Source organism: Pristiophorus japonicus, chromosome 12 (genome assembly GCF_044704955.1).
Source record: "Pristiophorus japonicus isolate sPriJap1 chromosome 12, sPriJap1.hap1, whole genome shotgun sequence".
NCBI classification, from domain to species: domain Eukaryota; kingdom Metazoa; phylum Chordata; class Chondrichthyes; family Pristiophoridae; genus Pristiophorus; species Pristiophorus japonicus.
This window is the reverse complement of record NC_091988.1, coordinates 170,167,644-170,192,534: the sequence shown is the minus strand read 5'-3', so window position 1 is coordinate 170,192,534 and position 24,891 is coordinate 170,167,644. Positions and strand designations below refer to the sequence as shown.

The 24,891-nt window shown below is 42.7% G+C and overlaps 1 protein-coding gene across 5 annotated transcripts in view; it reads right to left on the bottom strand.

Moving 5' to 3' along the window:
- Positions 1-24,891, bottom strand: part of LOC139277046 (uridine-cytidine kinase-like 1) — a 168,954-nt gene that overhangs the window by 21,558 nt on the left and 122,505 nt on the right. For 3 of the 5 annotated variants that reach the window (XM_070895054.1, XM_070895058.1, XM_070895055.1), the window contains 7 exons: positions 23,867-23,965; positions 20,008-20,101; positions 15,256-15,318; positions 11,158-11,280; positions 10,888-10,995; positions 8,452-8,608; positions 5,265-6,383 (listed from right to left, as the gene is read on the bottom strand). In XM_070895054.1, the coding sequence (XP_070751155.1) occupies positions 6,307-6,383; positions 8,452-8,608; positions 10,888-10,995; positions 11,158-11,280; positions 15,256-15,318; positions 20,008-20,101; positions 23,867-23,965 (721 nt within the window). In that variant the 3' untranslated portion in view covers positions 5,265-6,306. Of the gene's footprint in view, positions 1-5,264; positions 6,384-8,451; positions 8,609-10,887; positions 10,996-11,157; positions 11,281-15,255; positions 15,319-20,007; positions 20,102-23,866; positions 23,966-24,891 lie in introns of those variants that run through there. The other 2 variants (XM_070895056.1, XM_070895057.1) reach the window with 2 other exon arrangements.

The following is a 24,891-nucleotide window of genomic DNA, read 5'->3' as shown; positions in this document are numbered from 1 at the left end:
CAGGAGCCGCTCAAAGTTCACCATCGAGGGCCTACTCGACTGCGTATGCGAGAACGGGAGCCGCTCAAAGCCCACCATCGGGCGCAAATCTGAGCTCGTGTTGGCGTTGTGGGGGCAATCACCGAGCCCATCAGTGCCGCTTCAGGCAGTACGTATGCAGAGAGTGTGCGAAGACGGGGCATCTTCAGCGGAGGTGTCCGCAGCAGAGCAAGCGAGCTGCGACACACCACGTGGATGATGATCAATTCAGCGTGGATCTGGCAATGCAGCCCGAGGCATTTGAAAGCTCTGAGGAGGAAGTGTATAGCGTACGTGCATTCCTAACAAAGAGCCAACAGATAATGATGGAGGTAAAATTACTAACAAAAAGCCAACCGATAATGATGGAGGTAAAATTAAACGGCGTGCCGGTGTCCATGGAATTAGACACGGGTGTGAGTCAATCGATAATGAGCCAGAGGATTTTTGAAAAGCTGTGGGAGACCAAGGCAGAGAGACCCAAACTGAGTCCGATAAATGCAATGATGCGTCCCTACAGAAAAGAGCTCATACCAGTGATCGGTAGTGCAGCAGTAAGAGTGTCATACGAGGGAGCGGTTCATGATCTACCGTTTTGGATTATCCCGGCTAACGGCCCATCGTTATTCGGCAGGACTTGGCTCGAGAAAATAAAATGGAAATTGTACGATATCAAAGCTTTGTCATCAATGGATCATGATTTGTGTGCTCAAGTGCTGAGCAAATTTCCCTCACTGTTTGAACCGGGAATTGGCAGCTTCAAGGGAGCCATGGTGCAGATTCACCTCGGGTCAGACACAAGGCCCATCCATCACAAAGCCAGGGTGGTCCCGCACATGATGAAAGAAAAGGTCGAGCTCGAATTGGACAGGCTACAACGCGAGGGGGTCATCTCACCGGTTGAATTTAATGAATGGGCCAGCCCCATTGTTCCGGCGTTAAAGAGCGATGGCACGGTCAGGATTTGTGGAGACTACAAGGTCACGATCAACCGAGGTTCAAAACAAGAGGAGTACCCGCTCCCGGAAGCTGATGACCTGTTTGCAATGCTAGCTGGGGGAAAATCGTTCACCAAATTGGATCTAACGTTGGCCTACATGAGAAACTGGTTGAATCATCAAAGAAACTTATGTGCATCAACACACACAAAGGACCGTTTAGTTACAACAGGTGCCCTTTTGGCATTCGTTTGGCAGCAGCCATATTTCAAAAAAACATGGAGAGCCTATTGAAATCCATCCCCAGGACCGTGGTATTCCAAGACAACATACTAGTCACAGGTCGTGACACCGCCGAACACCTGCACAATCTGGAAGAGGTTCTGCGTCATTTGGACAAAGTGGGACTCAGGCTGAATCGTTCAAAGTGCGTTTTCATGGCACCAGAGGTCGAATTCCTTGGACGAAAGATTGCTGCAGACGGAATCAGGCCTACAAACGCGAAAACAGAGGCCATCAAAAATGCTCCCAGGCCCCAAAATGTGACGGAGCTGCATTCGTTCCTGGGTCTTCTCAACTACTCCGGTAACTTCTTACCCAAATTGAGCACAGTATTAGAGCCTTTGCACAAGCTGCTCAGGAAAGGAGACGACTGAGTGTGGGGTGAACTTCAAGACAGAGCTGTTGAGAAGGCTAGAAATCTGTTGTGTTACTGGTACTATATGACCCATGCAAGCGTCTTGTTTTGACCCGTGATGCGTCGTCCTATGGGGCCGGCTGCGTACTCCAACAAGCCAATGAGTCAGGCAAACTACAACCAGTTGCATACGCATCTCGAAGCTTGTCCAAGGCGGAAAGAGCCTGCGGCATGGTAGAGAAAGAGGCTTTAGCTTGTATTTATGGGGTAAAAAAAATGCACCAGTAACTGTTTGGGCTTCGCTTCGAGCTGGAAGCCGATCACAAGCCGCTTATATCGTTGTTCTCGGAACATAAAGGTATCAATACCAACGCATTGTCCCGCATCCAGAGGTGGGCACTGGCATTATCTGCCTATGATTATGACATTCGCCATAGACCAGGCACCGACAACTGCGCTGATGCATTGAGCCGGTTACCGTTGGCCACACCGGAGGAGGAAACGCCAATGCCCGCAGAGCTACTCATGGTCATGGATGCCTTTGAGAGTGAAGGGTTGCCTGTCGCTGCTCAACAAGTTAAGACCTAGACCAGCCAGGATCTGACCCTATCGGTTGTAAAACATTTTGTTCTCAACGGGAACTGGTTGACCATCCCCAAGGAATTGGGTGATGAAACCAAACCGTACAGCCGTCGCAAAGATGAGCTTTCCATCCAGTCCGACTGTTTACTATGGGGTAATCATGTTGTAATGCCCAAGAAAGGCAGGGCGAGATTTGTACGGGAGTTACATAGTACACATCCCGGTATTGTCATGATGAAGGCCATCGCCAGGTCCCATGTTTAGTGGCCTGGCATTGACTCGAACTTAGAGTCATGCGTGCATCAGTGCAACACTTGCATGCAGTTAAGCAATGCCCCAAAGGAAGCTCCGCTCAGTCTGTGGTCATGGCCATCCAAACCATGGTCTAGAATTCACATCGACTTTGCGGGCCCCTTCCTTGGTAAAATATTTTTTGTGGTGGTGGATGCATACACCAAATGGATAGAATATGTGATCATGTCATCCAGCACTTCCACTGCCACCATTGAGAACCTGAGAGCCATGTTTGCCACACATGATCTGCCAGGCATCGTTGTCAGCGACAACGGACCGTGTTTCACGAGCCTGGAGTTTCAAGAGTTCATGAAATGCAACGGCATAAAACACATGAGGTCAGCCCCGTTCAAACCAGAGTCCAATGGTCAAGCGGAGCGGGCAGTTCAAACCATCAAGCAGAGCTTGAAATGCGTAACTCACGGTTCCTTGCAGCCACGCCTGTCACACGTGCTGCTCAGTTACAGGACAAGGCCACACACGCTCACCGGGGTCCCGCCTGCGGAACTATTGATGGAGAGGCCTCAAAACCAGGCTCTCTCTAGTCCATCTTGACCTTAATGATCATGTCAAAACTCGACATCAACGCCAGCAATGGTATCACGACAGCGCCGCAGTGTCATGCGACATATCTGTAAATGACCAAGTGTATGTACTTAACCATGGTCAAGGGTCCAAGTGGCTCCCGGGCAATGTTACGGATAAGGATGGTAACTGGGTGCATATGGTTAAGCTCAAGAATGGGCAGATGGACAGGAAACACATTGATCAAATCAAGCTAAGACACACCGACGAACTGGAACAGTTGGAAGAAGACTCTGCGAGCTTAGATGACCAACCAACTCACGTCCAGCCATCAGAAGAACCAACTGTGGTCAACGCCCAGCCCCAAGTCATGAAAGACTCAGAAAGCATTGGAATTGTACTGAGACGGTCAACCGGGGAGCAAAGGGCTCCGGACCGTCTGAACTTGTAATATGGATTTCTGCCAAGAACTGGGGGGGAGGAGGGGGAGAATGATGTAATGTATGTACATAAAGTCTGCCCACCAACAGGGGGCACTACCGTCGGAGGTCCTAGGGTCATAGGTACACTCGTGCTGGGCCCGGTATATAACCTGAACTTCACCTTTGTATCTTCACTTCTGGAAGCCATTAAAGACTGACCAGGTTACACCTAGTCACTGGCTCACAGTACGGAGTTCATTGTATCATTTCATACACCACAAGAACAAACTGGGAATTAGTTCCTTCAAAATGTTGCTTTTTGAAGAATTGTGTAAAAGTGCTTTTGATTTGAGGACATCAAATAAACCATAAAATGAGTGATGCTATACAACCTGGTGATACTGTGCTGTAGCTGTGTTTTTCCGCATATTTTATATATAGCCCTGAATGTATAGATCAACTAGTTCAACCTGGCAACCAAATGTTTGTAGTATTTTATTACTTTTAAGTCAATCCATCCAGAAAACAAGTAATGCCTGTCCAATTGATCCTCCCACTGCCGGTTGACAAGAGCAGGGGAACAACTCATAGTTCTACTCAGTGTACTTATTTGTGAGTACAGCAGCAGACAACAGACCAATTTAATTTAAGGAGCATTTCTTCTTTTACAATCTCCACTGTCTCAATTTTTTAAAAGAATTTGTTCTACACTGAGCTGTTTTTACACACACCTTTCGTCATACCAGTGGTTCGCATACACCCAGTTCTGAGTTTTTATTAAACAGGCTGTTGCGATCTACACGAGCGCTTAGCCCTTCAAGTTCCATTCCTCGCTGTGGTGACGTGACTTACTGCACTGGATTTTACACTTCAGTTCCACTGGATCATGGCAAGAGCGCATATTTGGGAACTGCTGTGATTTTCCAACCAGTAATTTAACGGTTGGAACATTAAGAAGTTTGTGACGTGCAATTTTGCTCATTAGTGTTCTCAATATGCACCAGAGGTGCTGAAGTGGAACATTTGGGTCGCAGTCTCTCCAATAGCCTCACTCTGATCAGGGATTCAGAATGTGAGGAATTAATCATTTTAGGCTAGAAGTTCGATATTGCCCCGATTGGGGCCTAACTTTTGAAAAGTAGTAAGATTAGCACCAGGCACTAATCAATCTCAACGCCCGCGAAATTGAGTCTCTGCACTGAAAGAATGCTGGGGAGCGCTAAATCAGGTACTAATGGCATAGGTGAGTGGCGTCAGGGTCCAAGTGATAACGAACATGAAGTGTTGTGTAATCGGGAGTGAGCATTGGCAAAGGCGCCTTCCAGTCATTAAAAGGGAGGATCACTGGAGTCTGCACACCGGCCCCCAATGATTCGGGGTATGCAAAATGGTGATATGCTGTGGGGTGAAATGCAAATCTTTTGACGCTCCTCAAAACTCCAGGGAATACGCAGCATTTATCTGACTGCAGATACATCATGTGGTCTCTGGCACATATAAATGACCTTTGGAATGGAAGTACTGGGGCACATCCGTTTAAGTAGCGCCTCGCCAGCCGGCTTGTTCACGCCTCCGCTCCCTGGCGCCGTCAGCGCTGTGCGGTAAGTTTTCAGGTCGGGTGCCCAGCAAGCTCGCTGATGTCATAATCTGCATGGTGAAAGGTGCCGTGTGCTAACAGTTATCACCGGCGTTACGGGGGCGGCGAATGTGATGTGCGGCACGGGATTCGCTCCACTGTGCTGCTACTGCATGAGCACCCATTAGCAACCTTGCACAGGCGCTAACGGGACGTGCTAAGCAGCCGAATTTCTCCTTCATCTTTTAAAAAAATGATTTGATGGAAAGAAATCAAAATATAAAGGTTTTTATTTTAAAATACATCAGATCTTCATATCTTAATGGCTGTAGTCCTTAACAGCATAACTTCAGATTACAAGTATTAATGCTAAGATCTAGCAATGCTAAAGTGTTCAGTGATCTCCCATTGCATTATGAGGTTATTCACAGTGTTCCCAATACTCACCACAAAAAAGGCCAGGATCAGCGTGGAGCTATTCCTTTACAGTGAATATTTTCTCAGGTACTAATTGGTTTACAATGTGTTTAAATTTACACTAATTTGCGACTTAGCAATGATAAATTGCACAATTTATCTTCTTCTAAAGTGCTCATGAACAACCTCCAAGTGTAATGCAATAATCATGGTACTGGTAATATCTCAAAAATCCCACCGTGCAGATTAAAAGCACTTGGTGGCATTATCACAACATAAAACTGAATGCGACAAGGATACTCAACTCTCAGGGGCATTTTCTATGTTGCGAATACTAGGTAAAGTTTCTAAACAATTATAGAATACTCCAGAGAGGGCATAAATATTTGTGTGCAATTTTACATTCATCTATCTTAAATTAAAATTTTTTACATTATCAAAAAAGTAATAAAAAATGTGAATTTTCCACAGTTTTGAAAAAAGTTTTCATTGTTTCTAAAGTCGCAAGAAAATGTAATTGTTTCCCTTTAAAAAATTCTGTTATTTTGAATATAAACTATTAGTTTGTTGCAGGATACTGTTAGCTCTACAGTAGGTACTGCACCCACCAAACTGTTGAACTTTTGGTAGGAAGTAAGCCAATGGTTTACTCTACAGAAAGGAGATGTCGGAGGGGGAATTTTATGAGTTAGCACTTCCGGTGCAATGCAGAAGTTAGTGCTTCCAGTCCAAGACCCACATGATGTTCTGTCCATTAAGATGAAAGGATGCAGACCGCAAATAGGATAAGCTGATCACTGTATCTGAATTCCTGACACATTGTGCGAAGCTCATACGGTTTACCCAGAGATCTATGAAGGTCCCTAATGCCCAATAGTGCTGAAATAAAAATGTGTATCACAAAGCTGCACAGTCATCATCTTCACACCTGTCAGTGGGGGCATCCGTTCCAAAGTAACGATCTCCAAAGTTGCCTGAAATGAGAAAGATACTACATTCCATCATCTCAAATTGAGAGTGCTCATACTATACAGAATATCAACTGAAAGGTACACTGAGTAGCATATCAAAGAAAGAGTCTCACCATCATGATAAACTCCCAACACTAACATAACTGTTAACATTTTTTTGAACATTCTCACTTGAAAGGTGATTGCTGATATCATCAGGACAAGAAATGGGTGTTCCACCATAGGAAGGATGTAAAAGCAATGGAAAAGGTGCAGCATAGATTCACTGGGATGTTACTAGGAATGAGGAATGACTTGAGAAATTGGGGCATTTTTCACTGGAGCTGATAAAAGTCACGAAGATATCCTGACAGAGGTCTTCAAAATCATGAAGGGTTATAATGAGGTAAATAGGTTATAATGAGGTAAATATAGTGATAATTATTTTTACACTGGTTGGTAATGTTGGTAATGAGTGGGTTCAAATTTAAGATAATCACAAAAATAACAACAACTTGTATTTATACAGCGTCTTTAACATAGTGAAATGTCCCAAGGAGCTTCACAGGAGTATTATGAGATAAAAAATTTGACACTGAGCCGTGTAAGTGGAAATTAGCGCAGGTGACCAAAAGCTTGGTCAAAAAGATAAGTTTTAAGGAGCGTCTTGAAGGAGGAAAGAGGTAGAGAGGTGAAGAGGTTTAGGCAGGGAATTCCAGAGCTTAGGGCCCAGGCAACAGAAGGCATGGCTACCAATGGTTGAGCGATTAACATCAGGGATGCTCACGAGGGCAGAATTTGAGGAGCGCAGACATCTCAAAAAGGATGAAAGGGCATGTTAGAAATTGTCTGTCACAAACAAAGTCAGAATTCTCTCCAATTTTAAAGCAACATGTTCTTTATTTTGCCCTATTAAGTATTTGTTCCCAAAATTAGTTGAAATAAAATCTTGGCAGACAATGTTCATGTTTACATGGACATCAAATTATGCAGACACAAGGGTAATACAGGTTGGACCTCCCTTAGCCGGGACTCCCTTATCCGGCACCACCCCTCGTCCGGCATGATTCTGGTGGCCGGGGGCGCATGCGCAGAACACAGCCGACCTCCGCCCCGACTTTGGGGCCCGCCGACACTCGCTGGGGCCCACCGATAATCGGCCCGCTGGGGGTCGCCAACACTCAGCCCACCTGGGGCCGCCGACACAGCCCACCGGGGGCCACGCCGACAACTGGCCCGCCGACACTTCCGGCCCGCCCAGGGCACCTCCCCCCACCCCCCGCTCCCGGACCTCGGGCCGCCTCCTCCCCCTTTGGGCTGACCACCCTTTATCCGGCAAAATTCCTTATTTGGCACAGGCCAGGTCCCGAGGGTGCCAGATAAGGGCGATTCAACCTGTATTTTCAACCTAGCCCTGTCGGTACGGAGCTGTGCCTCCAGTAGGACACATTAGGAAACCTGGAAAACATCTTTTCCAGCTCGTTCATAGCATTTTAACCCAGAATAAAGTATAATTTGAGTTACAATAACATGTAATTTTGTAAACATAATTGGAAACAAAAAAAGAATACAAAGAAAAACATCCATCAGGAAACAAAGAGGAATACCTGAAAAATAAGGTTATATGCGTTTGTAACAATGGAGCAATTGGGCAATGGGGCATTCCTCACATACTAGTGGAGCCTGAGGTGCTACAGTCTGAGTTGAAAGTGCAGTAAATTTGATTATGGGGGAGAAAGAGGCTGGAAATGTCATGCTCACCCATTCTTTACCTTCCCACTTGTAGCACTTATGTATCACAGGCATTTTAGTTCTTGAAACTGGGCAATATATTTTTTAGTTTTACAGAAAATTCAGCACATTTTACCTGTGGGGTATATTTTCTGATTGGCAAAGTTCAGATATGAATGCTGAGTGCACTCACACAATATTCCTCCAAGTGCTATTTTCTGGGCAGACATCAACCTATTTAATTTAAATAGGTTTCCTGATCAGAAGATATATCCCGTCATGCTTTGAATTATTGATTGGAAACCCATTTCCCAGTTCCTTTTAATGTTTATAGTCTCATAGTTTTGGTTTCAATACTTGCCTATGCCAGGAATGATGTGGAACAAATCATTGACTTTTTTGTCGACAGCTGTGGTGATAATTTTCACTTGTGGGAAGGCGTATGCCACTGAGTGTACCCCCATCTCCGCCATCAGCAGGGAGATGAGAAAAATCTTATCCTCTTGCACATCATGGTCCTGCAGGAGAGTGACAAGAATCAGGTGCACATCAGTTAGACAAGGTAAGCCTGTTCCATAGGATTTTTCTTTCTTATTTTAAAATTACAATCCACAAAATTGTTTAAATCATGTAGGTAGAGTTTTTAAAAAAAATCAGACTAATAAAACATTTCTTCCCGGCCCCCATCTGTTTTTGCAGTGCAGGTTAATTTCAAAATCTCAGATATTACTGCTTCAGCTCTATCACATGCTTGGAATGCAAAGCAAAGATTGGAATCATGAATTCTCCAAATTTCAACAGTTAGAGCCCTTTACTGTATAAAAAACCCCACAAAAAGTAGCAATTGGCCACCTTGTACCTAGAGCAGATCAGGACGGGTTAGCTTTCATAAAGGGAAATAAAAACTGCAAATGCTGAAAATCTGAAATCAAACAAAGTGCTGGAAATACTCAGCAGAATCATCCGCATCTATAAAGAGAGAAAAAAAGACAGGTTAACATTTCAGATAGAGACCCTTCGTCCGGATCGAGGGTCTCTACTCAAAACATTAACTTGGGCTAGAAATTCCGTAGCGCCCCAATTGGGCCGTTAACTTTTGAAAAGTAGAAAAAGTAGCGGCAGGCTCTAATGATTCTCTCCTGCTGGTAAATTCAGCTTTAGTGCTCCAAAGAGGGAAGTGGAGTGCTAAACCAAGCGCTAATCACTTCTCTTAGGGCGCTAAAGTTCGAGAGCGGGGTGATAGCGTCAGAGCATTGAACAATTTGGAGCACATTGCTAACGGCATCAGAGGCTGCTTCCTTCACATAAAGGGAAGGACCAATGATGATGCACAACCTACTTGTAGGTAGTTCTACATTGCAAGGCGACCTGCATGACAGTCATTACAGCACCAGACACTCTCACAAAGTGGAGGGCTGGAACATCTTGCAGCAATGAAACATCAAAAACGTTAAGCAGGCACTAGACTGGTGCAAATAATAAAGGTTGGCCTACCTGAAAACTATTCCCTTTAATTAACACTCAGCAAGTGACAAGCCGAGTTGACAATGCCTCCTCTTCCTGCCGTTGTTCACGCCCGGCGATACAGCAGGGCGCGAGAGGCAATTTCACATCCGAGGCAGTAACGGGGCGCTGCGCACATTATGATGTCACAATCTGCGAGGCGCTAGAGGCCCAGGTGGTAAGAGTTAGCGGCAGTGCTAAACCAGCACTGAAGTTTTCAGGAGGACCTGTTAGCGCCCTCCCTCAGCCTCCAAACAGCCAAATTTCGTCCCCTTTGTCTTTTATGTGTGCAGGTGTTGGCACACTTGCATTTTCAGCATTTTATGTTTTTATTTCAGAAGAATAGCTGTTTTCAATTCAGTCACAGTTTTGATTTTCAATTGGAAGTGAATGCATAAGTTTGATGTAGTTTGAATGACTGGGATCAATTAATTTAATCCACTATATAGTTTGCTTGGAGACCCCTCAGTCTCCAATTTAAATAAAGGTCACCTTAAAGTACCATGATATGCATTAAGGTAGTGAATCACGCTGTTTGAAGGTTAGCTTATCTGAACAAAGCGAACATTTCTAATACAAAAAATCCAGACAACATCATTAAAAGTGTTTGTCATCTCTTTCATAATTTTCATCATTAACATTCCAGACAATTACTTGTGGATACGTTTCAGTGACCAACTCTGCCAACCTGCTTCATAGTACAAAGAAAACAATTGATGTCTGTGTGCGTGGTAAAGCTAGCCTGTTGAGTCAGTAGTTATCAAAAACAAATTGCTTTTAAATCTTTAAAAACTCTCTGCAAGATAAAACAGAGCCAAGTTTGAGCGTACAGACACCTTCTCAGCACCATGTTTTCCACAATAGCACATGAATCACATTGTACCGAAAAGGTTAAACTGTTGAAATTTGTCCCATATTTTTATCCATAAAAATTTCAAACCAGATCAAATGAGGAGATTGAAGGGGTAATTTTCCTTGACGAGCCAATGGGCAAGGCTCCCCTGCTGCAAGCGTTTACTTGGAAAATTGTCCCCAAATCGTATTTTTTTTATAACAATTGGGTCTTTTAATTCATGAGCCAACTTCTAGCGTTTTTGATGCTAAAGCAGTTCCAAGTAAAACTGGATCTACAGGTCTGCCGCTGAATTATGGAATCAAATTTAGCAGCGTTTCACCAGGAGCCAGCTCACAGATACCTGGCTACTGGAATCCGAATTGAAAGATGAATAATAAAGTGACTTCAACTTATATCTTCCAAAAAGTGATCTAACACCATCTTGAAGTTGAACCTTACCAGCAGCACCCTGATTGCCATCAAAGCTGCAGCTCCGGTGGACACTGTACAATCCATTAAAATGACATGATCCTCACTGATGTCCTTCGGCAGTCTCAGGTAATGAAGCTGTAAATTGGGAGCAAACAGTTTTATGAGGGCCTAGAATAACAGTTTACTGTAAATCAATACACAGAGCGGTTTAGTAGCATGGATTTATTCAATTCTAATGGTAATCTAGATTCCATATAGTCAAAGCACAAAAAAGCAGTAGAAGTGTTGCTTTTTTACCTCAGGCTCTCCTGTAATGTGGTTAGTCTGGATTAGGATTTTACCAACTCTCACATCTTTACACACTGCTCGTAAGGCTGGCTCCATGGTCTCCCCCGCTCTTAGAATGGATACTCCTGTTATCTTCAAGGATAATAAAAATTGCAATTAAAACAAATAGAAAGAAGCTGCTCATAACTCTCACCATTCCTTTTTAAAAATGAACAGAGAGCAATCTTGTAGGGTTATATGCCCATGAACGATTTTCTATACAACATTGCTGTAGCGTTGCTTGTATGTAGTCTAGGACTAGGGGCATGGTTCCTGATCCTGCTTTAGTCTAACTGTGAGACCGGTTCATGTATTGGTATAATACAGCAAATTTACTGAAGCCATATATCACATAACTAACATCAGGTAAAAATATTACACACCTTACAGATACTGAAGGATACAGGGTTTATGTTTGTAACACTATATATGTCCCCTTGAACTTGCTTAAAATGTTATGTTCATTCATCTCTCCGAAAACCTCTTATTTCCAGTTATTTACATTCAAGAAACATATTTTTTGCTGTACCTTGTACAGTGAATGTTCAGTATTTGCATAAGATGCAAGGACATTATCTATCTATCTCTGTGCAGCCGTGCATCTTCAACACTCCCATCCTCACACAGTCACCTCCGATATACTCAAGAACTCATCCTGAACACTTCCTTTTCCTAATTTAAATGCAGCATTCAACAACATCATCCATAGTATGGGGTCAGTTTCTATTATGCAAGGTGATGCTATCCAGCGGTACCACTCTACCACTTCCCCTCAACTCTACAACTACCTCTATGCTGTTAGACTGCATTTTTAACATTAAATCACGGATAATGCTCTGTCTTCTCCAATTTTCTATCTTCAATTAAACACTGGCAAGGCCGAAACCATCATATTCAACCGCACGAAAAGGTCCATACTCTTGGCACAACTCCATTTCTTCCCCCTATTGATGTATGGGAAAGGAGAATCTAAACAAAAGTTTTTTTCCATTCATGTGAAAAATATGATAATTATAGATGGTAGCCAAGTAAAAAATAAAAATAAAAATAAAAATAGAGAATGCTGGAAATACTCAGCAGATCGGGCAGCATTTATGGAGAGGGAAACAGAGTTAACGTTTCAGGTCGATGACCCTTTGTCAGAACTAGTAAAAATCAATACTATCTTGGAAGCATACTAACTATAGTACACTTGTTAGGTTACACTGTTGGAAGTTGTGTTGCATTCTATCTTCATAAACTCTCTCTGAAGTATGTACCGTGCACCTTCAATATAACGTTATACATAGCGACCTGGTAAAATAACATTTTGAGCGGATGTGGCATGGGTCATTATCTATATGAAACCTATCGAAAATCAGATCTCCAGCTGTATGTGTACTCAGAACACCGTACATGGAGCAAGAAATCAATGATTCCAGATCCTTCTGGAAATAGCTTTGAATAAACCACTCATAAAACTGAGCTGTGTGTTGTAAGTAGGGACAACTGTATATTGTTCTTATTGCCTCTGCAAGATCCTGCAAATCCATTGGCAGGATAGGTGCACCAACATCAGTGTTCTCGCTCAGGCCAACATCCCCAGCGTTAAAGCATTGACCACGCTTGATCAGCGCCTATGGACAGGCCACATCATCTGCATGCCCGTTACTAGACTCCCAAAACAAGCGCTCTACTCAGAGCTCCGACACGGCAAGCGAGCCCCAAGTGGGCAGAGGAAATGCTTCAAGGATGCCCTCAAAGCCTCCTTGAAAAAGTGCAACATCCCCACCGACACCTGGGAATCCCTGGCCTCAAAGTGGAGGAGAAGCATCAGGGAAGGCACCGAACACCTCGAGCCTCTTTGCCGGGAGCATGCGGAAGCCAAGGAATGCACGACAACCCAAGCACCCCACCCACCTGCCCCTTCAACCAGCATCTGCCCCACCTGTGACAGAGACTGTAGGTCCCACATTGGACTCTTCAGTCACCTGAAAATTCATATTAGTGTGAAAGCAAGTCATCCTCGACTCCGAGGGACTGCCTAAGAAGCGAATTATAAAAAGAAATCAGAATTAAAAACAAAGTGCTGGAAATAATCAGCAGCTCCCTCAGCATCTGAAAAAATGAAAAGGAAGTTTAACGTTTCTGGGGTGAACCCTTTCTCAGGCCCTAAATGGATTAATAAGATTATACAAAGAAAAATAAGTAAGAAAAACAAATTATAGAGAACCCGTGGAAAGAAAGGGGAGGTAAACATCTAGGAAGAATACAAAAACCTTCAAAAGTGTAAAGCAGTCAGAGAAGAAAATAGAAATGAACACAGGAGTAGCAACGTCACCAAGAGGGCTATTAAAACATAACTGAGATCCCTTAAGGATGCAAACTGGATTAAAACTAGGGATGAGCAGAAAATAGTTAAAGTTCTAAATGATTGCTTCCTGGAAGTATTCACGAGCAAAGGCAGTAATAGCTATTGTAAAATCAATAGATTTTAAGGGGCCAAATTTGGACAAGGCCTCCGCCTGCCCAAGTGCCATTCCAAGTGGCGGCGATGGCCGCTGAGGTACCGGACGGTACTTTGGGCAGGATATTCATCACCGAGGTCCCTCGAGGGTTGCCGGGTGGCAAATGAACGACGTACACCACCAATCCGGGCGGCAGCGGGCGGGAGGTCTCATTCTCGGCGGCAGAGGCGCTTGCCGCCCAAGTGCTGCCGAGGATGGAGTCGGGCCCACGGGAGGGTCGAACAGCTGAAAAAAATAATCATCAGGAAAAAATTTAAAAACTATCAGAAGACCTTCAGGGGAGCCCATCCAGGTAAGTCGCTGTGGAAAAAAAATATATAAAATGTTCATTAACCATTTTTTCAGGATCTTCATACTTACCGTCGGGGACAGACCAGCCTCCCAGCCAGCGGTCTATCCCCGTTCTGGTGCCGAGTCCCACTGACTCCTGCCCACAGCAATATGGGAGCTCAGCGGGCGGGAGGTCAGTTGCACCACTCGGCCGTCTGCTGACGTCAGCGGGCGGTTCCCGGCGGCTCTCCCCTCCTGCCCGCTCCAGGCCACGTCGAAAGTGGCACTGGGAGGATGTTGCAGAGGAATGTCGACGGCAGTGGGCGGTGAGTTGATCAATTTTGGTCCCAAGGTATCTAGGGGGGAGTGTGCTCATCATCAGATGTCTGATGAAGTCTGACCAAGGACATACAGCAGAAATGTCACAACCTGTCTTTTCTATTTATAGCCGCTGACTGACCTGCTGTGCATTGCCAGCATTTTCTGTTTTTACTTAAGCAATACATTCGACCCAGAGGGGTTGCTGCTAATATGTATACTTGTCAACTTCTGCAGCCAAATAATTCCCCAATGTGTAAACTCATCCATAACAAAGGGTTAAATTCATTATTAAAACCACCATTTCCTTTGCGGTTACTTGGATCTGAACAAGATTAAAAATGATAACCTCTTGGTGACATGCCAACTAACTCATTATTAAACTCCAATCACTGGACACATAATTAATAAGTGGGAGATATTCATATTTGCACAACTGTTATTGAAAGACAGGTTAATTAGCCTCTTCCACTCACAGTCAATTTACCAGAATGACTTTCAGTCTCTGATAAATCCTTTAGCCTCCCAGAACTATCGGCTATAATACCTTCCTTCTCTTCTATTTATCCAATTTAAAATAGAACAGCTATTAATTTCCTGCTGAATTTGGAAACTACATTTCCATCTATTTGCTGATAGGCGCATGCACTGATATAGTTACAGTGCACTCAAACTGTATCAAAGTGCCACCACCAAAATGTCATTTATCTCACATCGCTCAATGATCAACCATTCACATATATCACATCTGTCTATTCTAACACTTTATCTTGTACAAAGTGATATTATTAGGATAATTAAGACACAGACAATGTTTACTCTGCATTCACATGAGACTTCTACACAGTAAAATTTCATTTATTAAGACACGGGGAACAATGATTTAAGATTAGCACTGTTTCCAGCTGGATGGTAAAATGGCACTGTGTGCCAAATGATATTTCACAACAATATGCTGTTATATCATACTTACTCTCGTGCCATCAAATCTTCTCCCTTCATAGTCCTCTCCCTGCAGTGTCTGGACTGTACATGTCTGCCACAAAACACCAGGCAACAGGATTCTCATTAGGTAGGATGTGTACACCGATTATATCAGCTAACTTTCATTACACTAACACACTATTATTCAAAGGTCATAAAATCTATATGCACTTCTTAAAAGTTTTTAAACCTTCCCCCCCCCCAAAGACATAAATTGTTCTGGGAATGTGGGTGTGTGGGGGCAGTTGGTCAAAGTTGAACAATGACAGTGGATGTATATTCCAGAGTTTTGCTTGATTACTTTTGGGGATAAGGAAGTATTTATGCTGAACTTCCATTCAGGTGGTTAAGTAAGAGGAGCAGGATCGGTATCATGTTTGAATTCTGTGGCGGTTTTTTCCCATGAATAGGACCCTTACAAGCTGCTTTAATATGTACTTTGGGCAGGAGCTTACCTGACTGGCAGAAGTCCCCCAAGGCATCCCTATACTGGGTTGGCAGATGACTCAAATGCAGGATGGACAATTGTTTTGCACAGATCCCAAACAATAGTCCATTCATTAGCAACGTCTGGTCATTCAGGAGACATCTAGTGCTTTGGTGTTTATAAACTGTTTTGATCTCTGCCAGTGTTTGAAGGGAGGCCATTTAAGACTTAATACGGAAACCAGATGGCTGATTTTAACTGTAGAAATCTGATGTAAATGGAGTGGTAGTAGCCTGAAAATGGCAGTGGTATACCGGCTGTCACCATCTTGGTAGAGGCCTTCTTTAATAATTGGTCTGACATAACACTGACATTGTGTTAATTCTAATACAAAATTTGGAGTGAGGTGAGTTGAAGAACTTTCAATCAGTGTATTTGTCCATGTGCATATAATGCTTCTTTGGCAAATAAATTTGTCAGTAGATTTTTCATGTGTGTTGTTCGGGAAGATATCCCACTTTCCTATGGAACACAATGCCACTTCTCCAATATGCTGCCCCATCATGCTGCCCAGTTATATTTGGATCTTAATGGGCCAGACTTTGCTGTCAAAATAATCGTGAGGCTAATGGCACTTGCCGTTATTTATGTGTAAATGGTCCAGCAACTTCAGATGAGGGGCAGAAGGGCGGTTAAACTCAGATAGCCAAAAGTTGCTGTCCGAGTTGCGCCGCTCCATTATTAGCTTCGCGAAAATGTTATTTTGCTGTCTGTCTCGCCACCAAAAGTCGTGCAGTTACTGTATTTGCCAGTAGATTAATAACTAAATCTGCTGCAGATAGTTAGAGCTGGTAATTACAAGTGTAATTACTCTTTTAACGTGATAAACATTAATTACTACCAATCAGCGTCAGCTATGGCCCAGTTGGTAGCATCTTCATCTCTGAGTTAGAAGGTTGTGGGTTCAAATCCCACTCCAGAGACTTGAGCACAAAAATCTAGGCGGACACTCCAGTGCAGTGCTGCACTGACGGCGGTGCCATCTTTCGGATGAGACGTTAAACCGAGGCCCCATCTGCTCTCCCAGGTGGACCTTAAAGATCCCTTGGCACTATTTCGAAGAAGAGCAGGGGAGCTATTGCTGGTGTCCTGCCGCTGATGGTCGGGGCCATGTGGTTGCGGCGGCCCCTGGACAGCGTGGCAGCCCCGACCTGCGAGAGAGCATCAGCGGCGGGTCGGGGCCATAAAAGGAGCGGCGAGCGGCGGCCACGGGCAGCGTGGCGGTGTACCACGGCAAGGTACAGCGCGAGCTGGGTGCAGGAGGGAGACGGCAGCAAAGCAGAATGTCATCAAGGTCCAGGTCGGTGATTGGAGCGTGGGCAGAGATAGCAGGAGAGGCAAGGTCGGGGCGAAGGAGTGGTGAGAGAATGTAGAAGGACATGATTGGGGCCCAGGAGAGGCGTGAGTTCGGGCCAGAAGAGGCGAGGGCCCAAGGGTAGCACGGGCCAGCCCACACTGCGATATGTGTGCGCAGAAGGTCCGTGCAGCAGAGCAGGTCTCCAGTCGTCCTGGGTAACCCTTGCCACCGGACCAAGACCTAGCTCTGTCAAGCCCGTGTGGTGGCTGATGTGCAACAGCCACCACACGTTAAAAATATCCACGCACAGGCATCTTCCACCCTTCAACATCTAGGTCAGGATCCGGAATATTAGGTTCTTCATTGAAACACCTGTGAACTCATCCCTTTTTGGCGTGGAAGCAAGTCATCCTCATTTCGAGGGACTGCCTACGATGATCCCTCAACCAACATCACTAAAACAGAATGATATACTTGTCATATAGGGAGTGCAACGAAGGTTCACTAGACTGATTCCTGGGATGAGGGGATTGTCCTGTGATGAGAGATTGAGTAGACTAGGCCTATATTCTCTAGAAGAATGAGAGGGTGATCTCATTAAAACATACAAAATTCTTACTGGGCTTGACAGGATAGATGTAGGGAGGATGTTTCCTCTGGCTGGAGTGTCTAGAAGCAGGGGTCACAGTCTCAGAATAAGGGGATGGCCATTTAGGACTGAGATGAGGAGAAATGTTTAACAGAGGGTGGTGAATCTTTGGAATTCTCTACCCCGGAGGGCTGTGGGGGCTCAGTCGTTGAGCCTCAAGACAGAGATGGATAGATTTTTGGATATTAAGCAAATCAAGGGATAAGGGGACAGTGCAGGAAAGTGGAGTTGAGGTAGAAGATCAACCATGATCTTATTGAATGGCGGAGCAGCCTCGAGGGGCCAAATGGTCTACTCCTGCTCCTATTTCTTATGTTCTTATGTAGATTATCTGATCATTATGACATTTCCTACATTACCACAGCGACTACACTTCAATAAGTACGTCATTGGCTGTAAAACGCTTTGGGACGTCCGGTGGTCGTGAAAAGTTCTATAAAAATTGAAAGTCTTTCTTTTTCAACCTCTCTGGCACCGAAAACTAACTATTATAAGCATGGAGTCTCATTCCTTCAGGTTGTGAATTGTTTTAGGAGATTTTAAAAATGTAAAATTTTAAATTTTCTTACTTTTCCTTTGTCTCTTGTCTCTCTCTCTTTCAACCAAATCCTTCTTTTCCTCTTTGTTCTCTTTCTGTGCCAGATTTGACATTAAATTTGCTCCCTTTAATTCACCCTCCTTCTGAGTTCTTCCGCTGTTTAATTTTCAATCCTCAAATCTCGTTGGATAAGGGGACACTCTGTTATATGCCCTGTTCACTCAGGTCCCAGATACCCTGTTTACCTCGCTGCGCTGTTATCAGCTCGCACTTTCAGTAACTTAGTGGGCAAAATTTCTTTGAGCTGATGGATACAGGGGCAAGTCTAATTCACGTCAGACGCCGTTAGATGCCCTGCTACAGCAAAATCTGCCCAATGTTTAATTAGAATATTAAAAATATATATACCAACAATTACCAAGCTATTGCACACTGATCTGTATAAAAACACGGTTAATGATCTCACAAGGGTTGATAAAATTATATTTATTTCATAATAAAATATATTACTTGCAAAAATAACTGAGTCATCTTATCAAGTTGTGACTGAATTGAACATTAATCTTATCATGTTTGTGCTGTGCTGTCTCCACATCCCTTAAACTGACAACTGCAAATGTGTTTAAAAATATTCAAAAATTTGCATTAAAATATTTTTATTAAATCAACCCTCATTTCATAAATGGTGATATTCTATAAAATTCTTACAGGGCTTGACAGGGTAGATGCAGTGAGGATGTTTCCACTGGCTGGGGAGTCTAGAACCAGGGCTCACAGTCTCAGCATAATGGGTCGGCCATTGAGGACTGAGATGAGGAAAAATTGCTTCACTCAGGCAGTAGTGAATCTTTCGAATTCTCTACCCCGGAGAGCTGTGGAGGTTGAGTCGTTGAGTATATTCAAGACAGAGATCGATAGATGTTTGGATATTAAGGGAATCAAGGGATATGGGAATAGAGCAGGAAAGTGTTGAGGTAGAAGATCAGCCATGATCTTATTGAATGGCAAAGCAGGCTCTAGGGGCCAAATGGCCTACTCCTGCGCTTATTTCTTATGTTCTAGTCAGGCTTAAAGGCATTAGCTATAGAAAGTGCAAAATATTTAAAGGCAGCAGAGAGGGGTACAAGAACTCAATGTTGTAACTTGCAGGGGCCTGTGGAGCACAGAACAGAGAAGCCTTTGGCCTTTGGTCTCATACTTCCCAACCATTTCAATACTCTAAATGAGTGAACTTCCAAGTTCATCCTCATTTTCAAACTACTTCATAGCCTCACACCACCCTATCTTAGTGATCTCCCTCTGTCTTATGTTACCACATGCCTCCTCCATTCCTCTAACACCAGGTTTCTCCTTGTCCTCCAGACCCTTCTATGCATCTTTGGCCACTACACTCCTTCCCGTTGGAACTTTCTGCCAGTTTCCTTCCTCTATGCTTTTCAAAACCTGCTTGCCTTTGGTTCCCTGCACATTTTCCCATTTCCCTCATGCTCAACATCTAATGTTTTGTTTCCCCTTAATGTAATGCACTTGGAAATGTCATGTGAAGAGTGCCATTGAAATTCATGCTGTTACTATTGAAAATATAGTCATCTTAAATGTATAGTGAGTTAGATGCTTGAAAAAGTAGAGCACTAAAGGTTACGGGGAGCTGGTAGTAGAGTGAGATTTGATTCAGCTCAAGCGGAGAGAAAAAATGGATCCTGGAACAAACGGCCCACTTCTGTGCAGTAACATTCAATGAAAAGCATATAATGTTACATCTATACATACCCGGAAAGGCAACAATGAAAGTGCGTGCTCTATCAACAGTCTCATCAGCCTCTTTGAATAGAATATAAATTCATCTCGACTAGTGTCTTTATTTCTGAAAAGGAAAAGACATCATCACCTCTCTGATACTGCATTTAAAAACATGCATAGCTGTTCCAAAAATAACTTTATTATTGAGATGCAACTTAAGTAAAAAAAGAGGCAATTTTGCATAACACTGGCAGATCTGAGCATTTACCAGTGATCCACTGTAAAAAAAAAAAAATCACCAAAATGCCCTAACGACTGGCTTGTGATGTCTCTGTTCCCTTCAGGTCCAATATTACTAATACTTTATTATCCTTTTGCTTCTTACACACTACTTTTTGTCCTAAGGAAACTATTTCATATATTGTGAAAGTAACAGCTAGTTGGCGGTGAGTTGCATGGGTGTAGTTTAGACTCAGGATTTTGATGGTATCCATAAACTACTAAACTAACATCACTGGAAAGGGGAAAGACAGGCTCATCAGAACTGAAGATTGAAACATAAGCAAGCATTTCAGTAAGGTTTGAAATAAAAGGAGGGAGGGGGGAAAGAAACAACAGACACATCAATCATAAAGAGGAAGTTGAATGACATGCAAATTACTGCACAGAAAAACGGAAAAAGTTAGATGACATAAAAGAGGCAATGAAAAGATCTTAAAAGAAACAAAAAAGAATACGCAGGTAGTTAATATGGTGAAAAGGTATGGGAAAGACCAATACCAGCAAAAAGGCAACAAAATCGGGGAATTGGAAACAAAGCTTCTGGTTTTAATTGCAAACAGTAAATGCTGGCCACACTACAAGCCCACTAGTCCTGAAAGAGGAAAAAGCTATCCATGCAAAATGTTATCCTGTCTTTTTACAGATCCTGACAAATCTTCTTTGCATTTCCGGCATTTTCCATTTTTGATTCAGATTTCTCACATTGGCAATTAAAAAAATAATTTGACTCGTAATTTTATCATATTAAGGGTGCAGGCATTACTGAAGTGTATTAAACAGCAACCCCTAATTCAGAACAGCAGGTTTATAATGGCTTATAGCCTATGGTATTCTGGTTTCTTTCCGAGGTCAGAGGACCACTCTACAACCACAGGCACGTATGCATGATGCGTTGCTTTGTGCATTTGTATCTGTTGAGTGGTGCTCTGAGTTTCAGAGGACACTGAATCAGCAAGTCTGTGGCATCAATTGCATACAACGAAACCTACTCCTTGTCACCAATATGTCAGAAAACAGACTGGTTTCACGGTGCATATCCTGACATGATGCATGTTGGTTTCTGTGGCTCTGAATCAGCTCCTGTTGTTTACAAGACTATCTACTTGAGGTAGTCTCAATGGAGACCGAGCAGCAAATCAAATTGTGAATCGGCTGCTCTATCGTAGAACTTTCACTCCAAATTCACATCATTATCATAGTAAATCCCAGCATGCTGAGAGGCTTCAGAGGAAATTTAGGAGACATTGATAATCATTACAAGGGAATCAATGGAAAATGGGAAAGTATCTGTAACTTGTAAACAGGCTAATGGGGTTCCCATATTCAAAAAGGGTGAAAAAACAGACACCAGCAACCATAAACCTATTAGTCTTACTTCAGTAATGTCCAACATAATGAAATCAATCATCAAGAGTAAAATTAAGGATTATCTGTACAACAACAAACAGTAATCAATGTGGCTTTCAAAGGGGAAGATTTTGCCTGGCCAACCTCCTTTGATGGTTGAGGAGGTGGTCTGTGATAAATACCACTGTGTACTTAGAATTTCTTAGATAAAGTTCTACATGAAAGGCTGTTAATTAAGCTCAAAGGAGACAGCTCAGAAATTAAAGAATGAGTTAAACAAAATATGTGAGTAAATCAAACAATGGTAGATGAAATTTATTATGCTGGGCATTGTCTGTCAAAACAGCTTCAGAATTAATTAATTGTTTTGTCTGTATCGTTATAGAGATGTACATTATTTTAACTGTTGAAACAGATTTGATGCAAAATACTGAAATGTGGGAAGGTAAATTGGGCAACATATTTCCTCCAAGGAAGGTGTTGAAACAACTATGGAGTAAGTTGAAAGAGACATAGGGGATGATCAACATAGCCAACCAATTAAGCGCAATAATCAACAAGGCCAACTGAATGTTGACTTACAATGCTAATACAGTAGAATACAAGTCAGGGGAAGTCATGAACAAACTGCAATACAGCAACTGTCAAGACAGCACATCGAGTCCTATGTCCCGTTCTAGTCACCACAAACAAGACATTTAACTGCTAGAGGGTGTACAAGAGAAGAGCCATGAGGCTGATCCCCAGTATTAGGGGTATAAGTTGTGAAGAAAGACTGAGAGGCTTTTCAGTCTGGAAGGACGTATCTGAGAGGTGATCTTGCACAAGTATACAACATTGTAAATGGTATGGAAAGAGCTAATCTGGAATATTACTTTAAATTAAACTGATGGAGTAGGACAAGGGACACCGATTCAAATTAGAAAAAGGTAATTTTGTTACTTATAGTAGGAAGTTCACTTTAAATGAACTTTCAGCCAATGTGGTAGTGGTGAAAATCCTAGAATCATTTAAGAAACAATTACAAAGAGGGGGAGTTGAATGGACAAATTATGATGGGTCAAATAGCCTTTCTGATTCATAAGTATCTTGTGAAGTATTATCATTTGTAATATGGCATGTACTCTGCATCAAATCTGTTTCAACGGTTAAAATAATGTACATCTTTAGAACCATACAGACAAAACAACAAATTAATTCTGAAGACGCTTTGACAGACAATGCCCAGCACAATGAAAGTAAAGTACAGACCAGCTGAGGGCACATTGAAAAATATTTTGTTTGCAGTTTTTCAGCATCAGTAACTATAGCTTTATTCAAATTTTCAAGGTCAGCTATGGCACCTTATTTAAGTTTTCAGCATTAGTGGCTCACTCCTTATTTGAGGTGGACATTAAACCAAGTTGATAGTTAATTTGTACACTTTAGGTGGCCTAAAAGGTATGTCAATGAATGGAAGTGCTAACAAAGTAATACACTGAGGTACAGAGTAATCTCCCAAACCAATTATTTTCCAAATCAGTGGACTGTCCTCAGGACCTGGAAAAATACGGAGCTGTAGTTTTATTTTACCATCTTATTTAAAATTCAGAAAACTTCATAAAATAAGGGACTTTATTTTCTTGTAATATTACATCATAGTTCTTAAAAGGGGAATGGAAATGTTTTAAAAAGTTACAAGGAAAGGGAAAGGGAATTGGACTCATTGGGAAGTGCTTAGGATGGACTGAATGGGCTCCTTTGTATGTAAAGTCCTATACTACTACAGCTACAACTTGCATTTATAGCATCTTTAGCATAGAAACATTTCCCAAAGTATTGAGAGAGGAACAGCAGAATGAATGCTGTCACTTTGTGATGGAATTAAGAGGTGACTGTAATGTATGCACCCGTGAGTATGCTCACAGGCTTGTAGAGCAGTTGCATTGTGAGTGGCTTATCCAGTCACAAGACTCAATAAAACCCCAGTCAGTTGGATCTATGTCATCCATGATAGGACTGCAGTTGTGAGCCTAGTGGATGAACTGGTAATGTGTAGCTTGATTGTTAAACCTTTATTAATAAACTGACTAGTTCTTAATAGCAATGTGTTGCTCTGAATTCTTAAGCAAGAACCCATGAAGCAAATACATTAGAATGACCATAGGCTTGGGTGAAGAGATGGGTTTACAGGTGCTTCTAAAGGTGGAGAGAGATGTAGAGAGACAGGGAATTTGGGAGTTCTAGACAATGCATCAAGATAGCTGAATGGATACAGTACCTAATGAACGTGTGCATCCCTTGTACCTGCGGAGTGCTCTTCAGCACACTCAGGGTCTCTGGCAATGGCTGTGCTTGGTGGGCAGATGCCAAAGTTGCCCTGGTGTAATACAGCAGGGAAAAATATGTTATGAACATCAATTCTAGACAAATATCAAAGCTTTCAGATATTAAACACTTAAGTTTGCTTTTCAGAATATGCAAATAGCCAGAAAGCAGCAGGAATATTTACTTAGATCAGTTTGTGACTTTTGAGTGAAAGAAATGTTACATCGTTATTTAAAACAAATACAATTGGGACAAATTTAGATTAAGAACATCCAAAGATATTTGCATAACTAAAAAGCAAACAGAATTTCCCAATCAGCTATTGTATACTTTAGCCCAATCACTAAATGCATAGCAGCAGAATTTAAACATGTTGGGGGGTAATTTGAACTCATGGCGGTAAGTGTAAAACCAGCGATATCAGAGCGGCCGCCTCGTATACATCTTTCCTGATTCCATTGTGGAAATGAATATTGGGAGAGATGTATAACAGGTGGCCCATTTTACACCATCGCCCAAAGTTAAAATTACCCCCTCATGCCTTTAACAGCTTTATTGTCATTTGCTAAAACAATTTAGTCAGTATCACTCTTCAGACAGGTTTTAAAGCATTAAAGTTAATGGGTGAGAAGAAGGGATTTAACATGTGTGTCTTAGTCCTCTTCTGGGAGACATGAAGCTAAGTGCCTCAATGTTATTGCTCCTCTTGCTTTCAAGTAAAACTATTGGTAAATGGTCCAAAACGCTGACCTCACCACTGAACATCAGCATCAACTAAATTTCTGTAAAATGCTCTGCATCAGTAGCCCTTACTGTGCTGACTTAGCCATTTAGGTGCCAATGTCGCTGGCAAACTCCCCAGGGCCTTTGAGGAACAGTTTGCTTAAATATTGTAAGAAACGGAACTTTTGAGTGTTTATTTTCCTGCTGCCCTCGAAGAATTAATAAATGCAGCAGGTTTCAGTCTAAGGTCACAGT